The sequence below is a fragment of the Heterocephalus glaber genome, unplaced genomic scaffold, assembly GCF_053883595.1.
Source record: "Heterocephalus glaber isolate CG9 unplaced genomic scaffold, H.glaber_assembly_v1.0 deba00001126, whole genome shotgun sequence".
Lineage (NCBI taxonomy): Eukaryota > Metazoa > Chordata > Mammalia > Rodentia > Bathyergidae > Heterocephalus > Heterocephalus glaber.
In genome coordinates, this window is record NW_028258199.1 from 681,188 (window position 1) to 696,580 (window position 15,393).

The following is a 15,393-nucleotide window of genomic DNA, read 5'->3' on the forward strand; positions in this document are numbered from 1 at the left end:
ATGGTCCACTGATTGTTGAAAGATTATTTACCATTAACATTTTATAGAACATGAACTCAACTGAAGACCAGAGGAAAAGATAAAGTTTTCAACAAATGGCACTAGAACACCTGGTATCTGTATGTAAAAAATTAACCTCAACCCTGTATTTCCATATATAAAAATAACTTGAAAGGATCTATGACCCTAAATATAAAAGACTAAAACTATAAAACTTTAAGAAGAAATTATAAGGGAAAATGTTCATTAATTTAGGGTAGACAAGAATTTCCTAGGATACAAAAAACATGATGTATAAAAGAAAAAAAAATGATAAATGAAATTCCATCCAAATTTAGACCTTTAAAAGACATAGTTAAGGAAATGAAAAGTAGTTATTAACCAGAATATAGTTATAATACATATAACCTATGACCAGAATATATAAAGTACTCCTACATCTCATTAATAGAAAACCCAATTAAAAAGTAGGCACAAGAAGATGATAAATAGCCAGTACAGCACAAGAAAATGTGTGCAACAGTAGAATCAGAAATATACTGACCAAAATAACAACAAGATCATATTATACACTCATTAGGGAGATTTAAGTTAAAGGTTTTGAAAGAGAAAATGTCAGCTTAGGTGTAAACCAGTTAGAACTTTCCAATACTGCTAATATGAATATAAAATGATTAAACCATTTTGGAAAACAATATAGAAATTTCTGGTATTACTGTTAAGAATCAACAGTTCTGTTCTTAAGTTTTTACTTAAGAGGAATGAAAACACATGTTCGCAGTAGATTTGTACATGCAGGTTGACTATACCTTATCTGAAATTCATGGGACCAGAGACTTTCAGATTTTGAAATCCACTTGATGTGCAAAGAGGATAGCTACTCCTGATTTTTTGGGGTTCTTGTCACATGGAGTATTGTTTGCCACCCTTTAACTTTCAGTCTATGAGTTTCTTTTTAACTTAAGTGTGTTTCTTATATGCAGCCTATTGTTGGATCTTGCTTCTTGACCCATTCTGCGAGTCTATTTCTTTTGATTGATGAATTGAGACCATTAACATTGATAGTTATAACTGATACATACTGACTTATTCTTGTCATGACTTTTTGTTTTTGTTGGATTCTCCCCCTTTGCATTTAATTTCTTGTCGTGCCTCATGGATTCAATATGCTGGGATTCCTGGGGTTGTGATCCTCATTGTCTTTTCCTAGGATATTGTCTAAAGTATTTTGGAATTCTGGTTTGGTATTCATGAAGTCTCTAAGGTGCTCTTTGTTATGAAAGTATTTTATTTCTCCATCAATTTTGAAAGATAGTTTTACAGGGTACATCAATCTGGGTTGGAGGCTGTTTTCCTTTAGGGTTTGAAGTACCTTACTCCAAACTCTTCTCACCTTGAGGGTTTGGGTTGAGAAGTCTGCTGTGATTCTGATGGGCTTTCCTTTGTATGTGATATGTTTCTTTTCTCTAACAGCTTGCAGAAATTTGTTCTTCTGTTGGGTTTCTGGAACCTTAACTACTGTATACCTATGTGTACATTTTCTTTGGTCATGGCTAGTTGGAGTCCTATATGGCTCACTTATCTGTATGTCAAGTTCTTTTCCCCTGCTTGGGAAGTTTAATGCCATCACTACTATGAACAGGTTTTTTGTCTGTCATCTGCAGTCTCTCCTGTTTCTTCATTGACTCTGATCTGTCATATGTTATTCTTCTTTGCATCATCTAGCAGCTGCTGGATTGCTTTCTCATGGTCCCTTACTATTTTTTAAATTTTTTCTCTTTCTGGTCACTACTTCCAATCTTATCTTCTGTATCTGAAATTCTGTCCTCACGTTGGCTCATTCTGCTGCGTAAACTTTCAATGGAGTTTTAACAATCACTTGGAAATCTGTATGTATCTGTTTTACAGATTCCATTTGTTTCCTATGTTGGGATTCCATCATGTTCCTCAGTTCCTCTATTTTTTTTATCTGTTTGTTCTAGACTCGTCAATCATGTCTTGCACTATGAAACAATCTCTCTTGTTATATGAGAAATTTTTTCTAATTTCACTTATTCAGATCCTCTTTTGTTGGCAGTTCAGGGAGTCCATGTGATTGACTGTGAGACTGTTCCATCTTGTTGTGCTTTGGGGTTGCCTTAGGTGATCTGGAAGTCTGGTTTTGAGGCTTGTTTACATGTCTTCTCATTTCAACAGATGTAGCCAGTTGTGCCTTTGTTGAGGCAACTTTTTGCTCACCCAGTGCTCTTCAATTCTCAGCAAGCCACAGAGGTGCCTTTTCTCTGCTGCTCACCAGTACACTAATTCCTGGGTTCAGAAAGGTGGCCTTCTGGATCCCTGAGGTGATCTGTTGTCTGGGTGGGATTCTGACTGGGGCTTGTGCATGTTTGTGATGATATCTAGGTGTGCCACTGGCCAGGTCCCTATGTAGCTGTTGGCTGGGAGGGTCTTTGGCTGGGGCTGTGCACCCCAGTTCCTGTCATGTGAGTAAGCTTCTGGCTAGGGTCTTGTGCACTTACTGATAGTATTGGGTTGAATCTCTGGCTGTTGCTTGTGTGCCTGTGCAGCTCTTTTCCAGGAAGGCCCTTGGCTTGGGCCAGTGTGCCATCCTCTCGGGTTGGGTGGAGCCCTGGCTGGGATCTGCTTGCAGCCACCCTGCTCTGATCCACTCTGTTTCTCCCCCAACTGAGGCGGTCTGGTGTGCCTTTAATGCAGAGATTTTCTTCACTTTTCTGGTGGGCTTTAATTTTCATCAAGGGGCCTCAGAGAGGCCCTCTTTCTTTTGTTCACTTCTGCCCTATCTTCTCAAGCTCAAAACAATGTTCTTTACCACCCTTGCAACTCTGTAGTGTGGATCCTGGTAATGGCTCAGCACAGCTGGGGTTGGTAAGTGGGTGCTGGTACCCATGCTGCTCACCTCCTTGGTGCTCTGTGGTGGTGGTATGGCAGCCTGTGAGGCTCACCTCTTTGCCCATCTGGGGCAATAATATGGTGACATGAGAGGCTTACCTCCTTGGTGCTCTGGGGCTGTAGTATGGCCCAGAATACACATTCTTTTATGCATGGGATGTTCTTCAAAATAGACCACATACTAGCTCATAGAATATGCTTAATTAAATGGAAATGAATTTAAATTATCCCATGTATATTTTTAGACCACAGTGTAATGAAATTGGAACTCAATGGCAAAAGAAACCATACAAATTTCATAAACACATGAAAATTAAATAATACTCTGCTGAACAACCAATGGGTCACACATAAAATTAAAGAAGAAATTAGACACTTTCTACAGTTAAATGATGATATTGATACAGCATACCAGCACTTGTGGGACACAAAGAAAGAAGTCCTATGATGGAAATTTATAGCAGTGAACTTTCACATCAGGCAAACAGAACAAGCTAATAAATAACTTAATGTTGAACCTCAAACTTCTAGAAAAAGAACAATAAGTCCAAGCCCAAAGCTTGTATGAGGAAGGAAATTATAAAAATCAGAGCAGAAATTAAGGTAATTAAGTCTAAGAAAACAATACAAAGAATCAAAGAATTGGTTCTTTGAAAGCTTAAATAAAATTGATACAACCTTAGTCAACTGTATCCAAAGAAAGGAAAGAAAAGACTCAAATCCATGCAATTAGGAATGAGAAGGGTGAAATCACAACCTGTTCTGCAGAAATCCAGATCATCACTATCTACTTCAAGAAACTGTACTCTAATAAGATGGAAAACACAGAAGAAAGGAACAAATTTCTAGATAGAAAGCTGAATCAAGAAGATACAAAAATGCTAAATAACCTAATATCAGTCAATAAATTGAAGATGTAATTAAAAGCTTACCAACAAAGAGAATCCCAGATCCCAATAGATTCACTGCTGAATTCTACCACAACTTTAGAGAAGATCTAAAGTGACTACTCTGCAAACTCTTTAATGAAATTTAAAGAGCAACAGTTCTCCCAAAGTTATTCCTGGAAGCAAGTATTACCCTGATACAAAAACCAGAGAAGGATCCAACCAAAAAGAGAACTGGACCATTGTAAGTGGGCTCAGATTCCAGTGAGCAGCAGTGTGCACCAGGCAGGCACAGCTGCAGGCAGATCCCAGACAGGGCACCACCTGGACCTCAGGGGCTTGGGCACACAAGACCAAGCCAAAGGGATACCCTGAAAAATGCTGCACAGGTGCACAAACATGAGCCAGAGGCCCACCCCATACCATCCATAATTGGTTGCAGATCCCACTGAGCATCTGTGTGGACCATAGCAGCCAGGCTTCAGGCAGATCCAGCCAGGGCCCTACCCTGACCCCCACTGCTTGAGCAAATAATCCCAATCCAAGAGCCTGCCTGAAATAGAGCTGCACAAGCACACAAGAAACAGCCAGAGGTTTGCCTTGTTACCATCTTTAAGTGCATGGAGACCCTAAGCAGCACAGCCCCCAGCCAAAGGCCTCTCAGGCAACAGCTACATAGGGGAGCAAGCCCTAGCCAGAGGCAAAATTAGATACCACCCCAAGTGTGCACAAACCCCAGCCAGAAGCCCACTCAAACAACAAGTCAGATCAGGGATCCAGAAGGCAACTATTCTGAACTCAGGAATTGGTACATTAATGAGCAGCAGAGCAAAGGCCCCTTGGTGGTTCACTGAGAATTGAAGACCACTGGGTGAGCAAAAAGTTGCCTCAACAAAGGCACAACTGGCTACATCTGTTGAAATGAGAAGACATGTAAACAAGCCTCAAAACCAGACTTCCAGATCACCTAAGGCAACCCCAAAGGGCAACAAGATGGAACAGTCTCACAGTCAATCACATGGACTCCCTGAGCTGGCAATGAAAGAGGATCTGAATAAATGAAATTAGAAAAAATTTCTCAGATAACAACAGAGATTGTTTCACAGTGCAAGACATGATTAATAAGTCTAGAGCAGACAGGGATAAAAAACATAGAGGAGCTGAGGAACATGATGGAATCCCAACATAGGAAACAAATGGAATCCATAAAGATTCCCTTTCCAAACCGATTCCCAGGAGATTAAAAACTCCATTAAATGTTTATGCAGCAAAATGACTGAACGAGGGAACAGAACTTCAGATATAGAAGATAGGACTGCAATTAGTGACAAGGAAAACAAAAATTTCTTTAAAATAGTAAGGGATCATGAGAAATCAATCCAGCAGCTGCTAGATGATGCAAAGAAGAATAATGTAAGGCTGATTGGGGTCAATGAAGAAACAGGAGAGAGTACAGACAACATAAAAAAAAAAAAAAACTCTTCACAGATGTAATGGCATTAAACTTCCCAAGCAGGGGAAAAGAGATTGACATACAGATAAGTGAGGCATATAGGACTCCAAATAGGCTTGATCAAAAAAAATCTGCACATAGTCATATAACTGTTAAGATTCCAGAAACCCAACAGAAGAACAAATTTCTACAAGCAGTGAGAGAAAAGAAACAAATCACATATGAAGGAAAGCCCACAAGAATCACAGCAGACTTCTCAGCACAAACCTTCAAGGCAAGAAAAGCCTGGAGCAATGTATTTCAAGCATTAAAGGAAAACAACCTCCAACCTAGATTGATGTACCCTGCAAAACTATCTTTCAAAAATTTATGTAGAAATAAGATATTTTCATGACAAAGAGCACCTTAGGAACTTCATGAATACCAAACTAGCACTTCAAAAAATTTTTGACAGTATCCTAGGAAAAGACAATGAAGATCACAACCACAGGAATCCCAGCAGAATGAATCCATCAGGCACAACAAGAAATTAAATCCAAAAGGGGAAAATCCAACAAAAAGAAAAAGTCATGACAAAGATAAGTCAATATATATCAGTTATAGTCATCAATGTCAATAGTATCAATTCACCAATCAAAAGAGATAGACTGGCAGTATGGGTCAAGAAGCAAGATCCAACCATATGCTGCATTCAAGAAACACACTTAATTAAAAAAGAAACTTATACACTGAAAATTAAAGTGTAGAAAACAATATCCCATGTGACAGGAACCTGAAAAACCAGGAATAGCTATCCTCTTTGTAGATTAAGTGGATTTGAAACTAATACTGATTTAGAGAGACAAAGAAGGACTCTACATCTTTGTAAAGGGAACAATCCAAGAGAAAGAGATGGCAATCACAAATATTTATGCAGGAAACTCTCGTGTGCCCAACTATATAAAACAAATACTAACAGACATGAAAAATCAAATAACCACTAAGACAATAGTGGTGGGGGAACTTAATACACTACTTTCACAAATAGATACATCTATTAGACAAAAAATAAACAAGATACTAGAACAAAATCAAACTCTTGAACAAATGAACTTAACAGATGTTTACAGAGTGTTCCACCCCACAAAATGAGAATACACATTCTTTTCAGATGCACATGAGTTGTTATCTAAAAATAGACCACATACTTGCTCAAAGAACATGCTTAAGTGCAAAGGAATTCAAGATACCCCTATATATTATCAGACCATAGCATGATGAAATTGGAGATAAATAGCAAAAGAAACTGCAAGAATTTCATAAACATGTGGAACTTGAACAATAGACTTCTGAATCACCAATGAGTCACATAGGAAATTAAAGAAGAAATCAGACAGTCCCTACAATTAAATGACATTGGAAATACAACATATTGGAATCTATGGGAAACAATGGCAATAGGCTTACAAGAGAAATTCTTAGCAGTGAATATTCATATTAGGAAAACAGAGCAAGCCCAATTAAACAACCTGATGCTGAATCTCAAGATTCTAGAAAAAGAAGAGCAAGATATACCCCTAGCTCATACAAGGGAGGAAATTATAAAGGCCAGAGCAGAAATCTGTGCAATGGAGACTAAGAGAATGATAGAAAAGATCAATCAAACCAAGAGCTTCTTCTTTGAAAGAATAAACAAAATTTGACAAATCTTAGCCAACCTTATCAAAAAAGGAAAGAAAAGGCCCAAATCCATGCAATTAGGAATGAAAAGGTTGAAATTACAATGGATGCAGCAGAAATATAGAGGATAATCAATACCTACTTCAGGAGCAGAAACACCAATAAGATTGAAAACCAGAAGAAATGCACAGATTCCTAGATATGTGGGAATTACCAAAGTTGAAAAAGGAAGACCTAAAATTTCTAAACAACCCAATATCAATAAACAAAATTGAGAACCTAATTAAAAACTTACCAACTAAGAAAAGCCCAGGTATGATGGCTTCACTGCTGAATTCTACCAGACATTTAGAGAGGGACTATTGCCACTAGTGTTTAGACTCTTCAGTGAAATCAAAAGGAAAGGAATACTCCTAAATACACCCCTTCATTCCTGGAAGCAATCATCAGTTTGATTATCCAAAGCAGAGAAAGACCCAACCGAAATAGAGATCTATAGGTCAATCTCAATAATGGACATAGATGCAAAAATCCTTAATAAGATACTGGCAAATAGAATGGAGAAGATCGTCAAGAAGATCATACACCCTGACCAAGAGGGATTCATTCCAGGGATGCAGGAATGGTACAACATATGAAAAATAAAAAAATCTGATGCACTATAGCAATAGAGCTAAGGACAAAACCATATGATCATTTCAATAGATGCAGAAAAAGCATTTTACAAAATCAAACGCTCATTTATGATTTAAAAAACCCTACAAAAATTGGAATAGATAGTCTCTACCTCAATCTGATAAAAGGCATCTATGAAAACCCAATACAGATATCACACTAAATGGTCAAAAACTGAAATCCTTCACACTAAAATCAGGGACAAGACAAGCATGTCCACTACCAGCACTCCTGCCCAATATAGTTTTGGAAACATTAGCCATGGCAATTAGACAAGAGAAAGAAATAAAAGGAATAAAGATAGGAAATGAAGAAGTCAAATTGTCATTCTTTGCAGATGACATGATACTCTATATAGAAGACCCCAAGAACTCCACCAAAAGTCTTCTAGACTTAATAACAAAATTCAGTAAAGTAGCTGGATACAAGGTCAAAACACAAAAATCAATAGATTTCATCTCCACAAACAACAGACTGACTGGGAGAGAAATAGGGCAAGCAATTACTTTCATAATAGCATCTGAAAAACAAAAATACCTATTAATCAACTTACCAAAGAAATCAAAGACCTCTTCGCTGAAAACTATAGCACTCTGAAAATGGAGATTGAAGATGTTATCAGAAAATGGAAAGACATCTCTTGCTCTTGGTAGGAAGAATCAACATAGTGAAAATGGCCATACTTCCAAAACTGCTATATAGATTCAATGCACTCCCAATTGAAATTCCAGCAGCATACTTCATGAACCTTGAGAAAACAATTCAAAAATTCATTTGGAACAAGAAGAGAACTAGAATAGCAAAAGCAATTCTAGATAACAGAGACATGGCAGGGGGTATTACAACACAAACCTTGAAACTATACTACAAAGTTTCTGTGATAAAAACAGCATGATACTCGGAAAGAAATGGACCAAAGGACCAATGGAACAGAGTAGAAGTTGCAGAAACAACTCCAGACACACTCAGCCACCACATCTTTGAAAAAAGAGCCAAACACCCTCACTGGAGGAAAGATACCCTCTTTAATAAATGGTGCTGGAAAAATTGGGTTTTAACTTACCAAAGATTCAAACTAGACCTAGATCTCTCATTATGCACTAAACTAAAATCGAAATGAATTAAAGATCTAAATATTAAAACAGAAACACTGAACCGGCTGGAAACAGCGGTTAGGTAGAACTCTTGAAGACATTGGTGTAGGAAAAGATTATACGAACAAAACCTCAGTTGCCTGTGAACTAGCAAAAACAATCAAGAAGTGCAATCTCTTGTTACTAAAAAGCTTCTGCACAACAAAAGGAACCACCAGCAGTGTGAAGAGACAACTCAGAACATCGGAAAAAATTTTCACCTGCTATTCCTCAGACAAAGGTTTACTCTCTAGAATCTATAAAGAACTTTAAAAAAGATCAGATCTCTCAAATTGAAAGACTCAATCCAAAAATTGGCATCTGAAATGAACAGACAGTTCTCATTATAAAGAAGTAGAAATAGCAAAGAAACATGAAGAAACGTCCAACATCACTGGTCATTTGAGAGATGTAAATGAAAACAATGCTGAGATTCCACCTCACTTCAGAAAGTATGGTTGCTATCATGAAATCAATGAATAACAAATGCTGGCAGGGCTGTGGGGAAAGAGGAACCCTGATCCACTGCTGGTGAGGGTGTAGACTGGTGCAACCACTGTGGAAATCAGTATGGAGATTCCTCAAAGAACTAGGACTGGAAGTCCCATTTGACCCCGCTATTCCACTGCTGGGGATCTTCCCCAAAGAATTAAAAGAATCATACCACCGTGATATATGTGCACCCATGTTCATAGCAGCACAGTTTGTAATAGCTAAAACTTGGAAGCAGCCAAAATGCCCATCAACTGGAGACTGGATAAAATGTGGTTTTTTAATAAAATGGAGTACTACTCAGCCAAAGAAAATGAGAAATTAGAGATACTTATAGCTAAATGGTTGAACATTGAGATGATACTCTTAAGTGAAATAAATAGAACACTCATGTGTAAATACTGAGTAGCTTCTCTAGTGTGAGTAACTGAAAGTGTAAATAAGGACTAAAAGGTATAATAGATAATGTGAAATAGGAAGAAAAGGGGCAAAAGGGAAGAGGAAGTGGGAGGGGTAGGGGAAAGGAAAGAAGGGAATGGAATTAATATGAGAAAATGAAAAAATGGAAACAAAGTCTTTGTATATAAGGAGAGACAGAGTGGTTGAAGAGAGCACAGGGGAAGGGGGAAAAAATAAGAACCAAGAGAGATTATGTAAATGTGCAAATTTCCAGCGATGAATGTCATTACATTGTATACCTAAAATATATGAATTAAATTAAATTAAAGTAAAGTCTCAATGTACATTTTATTTACATATCTCTTGTAGGTATCATTAAGAATACAACAAATGCTGGTATGGATGTGCGAAGAAAAAGGAATATTTGTGTACTATTGGGGGCAATGTGAATTAGTACAGCAACTATGGAAATCAGTGTGGGGAGTCCTCAAAATATGAAAATAGATGAACCATATGATCAAACTGTAACAATCCTCAGTATATAGAAGAAAAATTAGTCACAGTACTATAGTGATACCTGCAGAATCATGCTTATTGTAGCACAATTCATTCACAACACTCAAGCTATGGAATCAGCCTAAATGCCCATAAAATGATGAATAGCAATGAAAATGTGATAGAGATGGATAGATAATAGAAGATATAGATGACAAGAAGACAGAGGCTAGATGATAGATAGATAGATAGATAGATAGGTGATAGACAGACAAAATAGGGCATTATACAATCCTAAACAACAATGAAATCAGGTATTTTCAGAAAAAATAAATGGACTTAGAGGCCACTGTGTTCAGCAAAATAAGCCAGACTCAGAAAGAAAGCCTTTGTAAGTTTTCTCTCATATGTGGAATCCATTAAAAAATGCCTTGAAGGTAGAAAGGAGACTATTGGAGGAGAGAAAAAAATCACGGAATGTAAAAGCAGGGGTAAAAGGAGCTGGAAATGAATGAAGTATGCTTCACTCATGTACAAATATGTCAAAATGAAACCCATTAGTCTGTAAACTAATACACACTGTTATAAATTAATTAATTAAAATTGAGTTGATATTTTTAAGAAAGTTGACATCAGAAAGGATATATAGTATATATACACAGTGAAGTACTTCTCAGCCATAAAGAGGGACAAATTGAGCCACTTGGAGGAAAATGGATGCCCCTAGAGAAGGTAACATTAAAAGAAATAAATCAGACGCACAAGCCTAAATATCACATTGTTTCTCTTATATAAGAAACTCAAAGTATAACTGATTAAAGAATAAAATAAAAGATAGATAGTAGGAAATGGAGAGTTAGATTCTTTTAAATTGGAAGAGGTTCTAGAGATGGGAGGAGGGCCAAGGAAGGAGAAATAAAAAGAATTAAGGTGTGTTCTGTACATGTACCAATTCTCCACAATGAATGTAATCGTTATGTACAGCCAACATGTACTACCAAATGTTTAAAAAGAAAGATTGCAATCAGAGTGATGAAAACACCAGGAAATAAATAGAAAGACTAAGTTTCCATTCACAATTGAATCCAAGAATCACAATTTCCAACTCTGAGGATTAGAATGGAGCCAGCGAGGGCACTTCTTCAGCCATGTCCAATGGGCCCTTCTAAAGTTCCCCTCCAGAGAGTCTTTTCAGAGCTCTCTCTACATCTTTATTCCTCAGACTGTAGATGAACGGGTTCAGCATAGGAACAATCACAGTGTACATCACTGAGGTTGCTGCACTTGAGTGTGAGCTATGGGCTGGGGCAGAACTAAGGTACACATCTAGGCCAGTGCCATAAAATAAGGAGACAACTGAGAGGTGAGATGCACAGGTGGAAAATGCTTTATGCTTTCCTTGAGCTGATGAGACTGCACATATGGAGGAAACGATCTTGGAGTAAGAGTAAATGATACCAGCAAAGGAACTGGCACCCAGCAGCACAGGTACAAAGTGCATCACAAAGTCATTTAAAAAGTTTTCAGAACAGGCAAGTTGGGCTACCTGATTGAGTTCACAAAAGAAGTGTGGGATTTTCAAGTCAGTACAGAAGGACAGCCGCAGCACCATCAGGCTTTGTAACAAGGCATACAGGATACTCACGACCCAGGACACCAACACCAGCACCCTATGGAGTGGGCGGTTCATGATGACCATGTAATGTAGGGGGTGACAGATGGCTACAAACCTGTCATAGGCCATCACAGCCAGGAGGAAGTTGTCCAAGCTTCCAAAGAGCAAGAAGAAGTACATCTGGGTGATGCAGCCTGCATAGCTGATAATCTTGCTCTGTGTCTGTATGTTCACCACCATCTTGGGCACGGTGGTGGAGGTGAAACAGATGTCTGCAAAGGACAGGTTGGAGAGGAAGAAGTACATGGGTGTGTGCAGGTGTGAGTCAGAGATGATGGCCAGTATGTTGAGCAGGTTCCCAAGCACAGCAATCAAGTATATGGACAGGAAAAGTGCATATATGAGGGGCTTCAGTTCTGGGTCATCTGAAAATCCCAATAGAAGAAATTGTGAAATTCTTGTGTTGTTTCTTAGTTCCATATGGTGGATGAAACTACCAGGGAAAAGGAAAAAATATAGCATGAGTACTATTCACACAAATGGATGTTACTTCTATAGTTGTAATACTCCAATTTATATTTTCTGGTCTATAAATTAATTTCTACTTTTTCTGAAGATCTGTTCCCCTTAGAGGATCCCTAGTGTCATTCCTAATTAGGAATATCTGTCCCACTGTAAGCCTTCTCCCCAGGAAGTCATGTCATGTACAGCTGTACTGAGAAACTATTTCTCACATTTTAGGGATAGTGAGTGCTGACTATGCTCCAGCCCTGACTAGGCTGCTGTAAAACAGAAGTTTTTACATTCCAAAGATGAACTAAGAATATATGCAAACAAGGACATCACATATCTATTCACTTTTGTGGTAAAGGCATCACATTTGTATATGCAAGTATTCATCAAATGACAACACATTAACTGAATCCGAAGTATATCTCAATGAAGCCATTATTAAAAGGAATAATCATGTAATATGCCAGGCAGTGAAGTTACCATATAGAGAATGAAAGCAGGTATGTAGCAAGTTCCATTTTGTGAAGTGCTCAGAGTACCTTTATTTAGAACCCCAGACAGCATGAATGAAATGAAGTTTCTCTACCATCGATCCTTATACCCAACCCTGAGGATGTCATTTGTCATGGGTATCTAGGCCAGATTAACAAGAAGGAGCCATTTGATCAGGGAGCTCAAGAAGACAAAAGGAGCTGAAAGGTCCTCTCCAGAAATGTTACATGATATAGGGAGAAGCCAGTGCAAAATCCCAGTGGCAAGTACTTGTTTAACATGTTCAAGGCCTTTGGAGAGCCAGTGTGTGGAGGTCAATGAGAAAGAGGGAGAGTGAAAGAGATGGTGTCAGAGGATGCTGAGTAATGAGTGGTGCTGAAACTGCAAGACTCAGGGAGAACTTCATCCACACTATGTACCGAATGCACATTATTAATTTTATGGCAAGAGCACCCTCTGAATTCAAACGGAAACTCTCCCTACTACTACCGATGTTTGAGTTTTACCTCTGTATTAGCAGAGTCACCTTGGAATCCAGAGCCCAGGTATCTGCAATGTCAGGACTGGGTGCAAACCACCATCTTTACACTTTGCCCATTTGGTCTTCTCACCACCCTGTGTGAGTTACTAGTGGACTGGGCAGACTGGGTTATCTTTCCTCTAATGTGGAAATGGGGCCCAGAATTCCCATTTTGTAAGCCTCCAATAAACAACAAGTATGAGCTAACTTTTGCTTCATTTTCAAATTCCAGCTCTATATTTATAGAAACACACACCAAAAAAATTCAGTTCAATAAACACCGAGTGAGAAATAAGAGAGGAATGAAAGGGACACAAAAGATAAAGCAAGAAAGAAAGTCACATTTCCTGAGAGACTAAGAGAAAAAAATGCTCCCTTGGTTTTGGCAAAATTCCAACCAAATTTCCATCTCCTGGATGCCCTGCAAAAACAAGAAGACAGAAAAAATATGCTTATATCTTTTCTAACATTGTGAAATTTTCATGGTTTTAAACACCATATAAAAATGACTCTAAGACAAAAAATGATGGAGAATAAATAAAAATTTTCCCAAAATCGTATAGTACAAAGTAAAACAAAAGTTCAGCACATTTTTATGTGAACAAACATTTTCTTATACTTATTTCATATTTATTTGACCATTCAGTTTTGATAAAGCCCAGTGATGACTGAGGCAGGTCCTTTTCTCAATTTTTTATTAGTGTATATTTGTGATAACAATGAATAAATTCAGCAAGGGGTTTGATACATCTCTCTCGTGGTATATTTTCTTTGTTATTTTTGGGTTTTCGATTTTAATTTATTTTTCAACAAATCCCATGGTACACACTAGCCCTCATTTGGGTCTCCATCTAAGATGAAATGACCTCCCCAGGGCATTCTATAAGGTCATGTACATGTCATGGCCAGGATACCTTGACCTGTCTAATTTATGCCTGGGGGTACTGTGTCATTCACACATTTATTTCACTGTACTCAGTTTATGCCATTCTATTACAAGATCCAAATGAGCAGAAAACTCACCTGCTTTGTTCATCTTTGTATTTTTCCAAACCTATGTAAATATGTATGCATTTTAAGACAATAAGAAGTCATGTAAATGAAATCAGGTTGAATAGAGTTGATTCAAAATGACTGTGTTGGGCCCAGGATTTAGCTCAGTGGTTTTGCCACCTGCTGCACAAGTGCAAGGACCGGAGTTCAATCTCCATCCCCTGTACCAAAAAAAAAAAAAAAAAGACAAATAAAATGTCATGGAGCCTCAACAACTAACTGAAATGGGGGCTGTGGCGTAGCTCAGCGACAAAGTGCCTTCCTAGCATGGGTGACGCTCTGGCTTCCACCCTCAACACCACCATTTCTTAAGGAACTACGTGAAAGACATTAAAAATAACACACACTAACAATGAAATTAACAAAACCTCTGAAATATTAGCATATGACATAGAATGACCCTATCATTCTGGCTTGTAACAGATATTCAGTTATCATTTGTTGAAAAAAGCAGCAATTGAGTCTCCATGTATGAGGGCTCTCAACATATGAAATATTATGTTTCAGTGTAATAAGAAACGGTTGCCTTGTGGAATGACAGCAAATGGAAGTGCCTATAATTCTAGAAGAAAGTAAAGTTGATTCCCCCATCTCACAATCCTGTCTCACCCAATAATGACAGGACTGAATGACTTCATCTGAAAACGCACACTTCATTTAGGTGAACACCTGGAAATTATACTGTATATATAATCCACTGAGCAAAATCATGTGGAGGCAAGAAAAAAACCTTCAAGAATAAGAAGACATACATGTACACCTAAATATAATTTAAAACCTTTTTTTTGGATCAAAATTATCACCCTGCAAGTCAATGGAGAAACAATAATTTGTAAAATAGAAGTCATATGAAATAATAATGGTAATAATAGAGAACTCAGCATGGTGATGAAATATATATATTTGGTTAAAGTCAAAAATAGTTTAAGGGGGGCAAGAAATGTTTTCTCATACCCTCCAGCCTAGAGAAAAACAAACCTAAAGAGCAGTTAGATTGATTGGTAATAGAATTTCAAATAAAATAGTTAAGGGGGTACTCTATAACTTGGTGTTGGAACATGATTTGTTACCCTGTATTGGGGCACAATATGAAGACA

General features: G+C 37.8%; 1 protein-coding gene across 2 annotated transcripts; it reads right to left on the reverse strand.

Moving 5' to 3' along the window:
- Positions 1-1,287: 1,287 nt before the first annotated feature.
- LOC101696788 (olfactory receptor 7A10-like) lies at positions 1,288-12,198 on the reverse strand. 2 transcript variants are annotated; one of them, XM_087210205.1, is made up of 2 exons: positions 11,292-12,198; positions 1,288-1,319 (listed from the first exon to the last, which is right to left on the reverse strand). In XM_087210205.1, exons 1-2 carry the CDS (start codon positions 12,196-12,198, stop codon positions 1,288-1,290), a joined length of 939 nt encoding a protein of 312 aa, XP_087066331.1. The 2 variants fall into 2 exon arrangements, with proteins under 2 accessions (XP_087066331.1, XP_004875568.2); XM_004875511.2 differs by lacking the exon at positions 1,288-1,319 and having other exon boundaries at positions 11,269-12,198.
- Between the last annotated feature and the right edge of the window lie 3,195 nt (positions 12,199-15,393).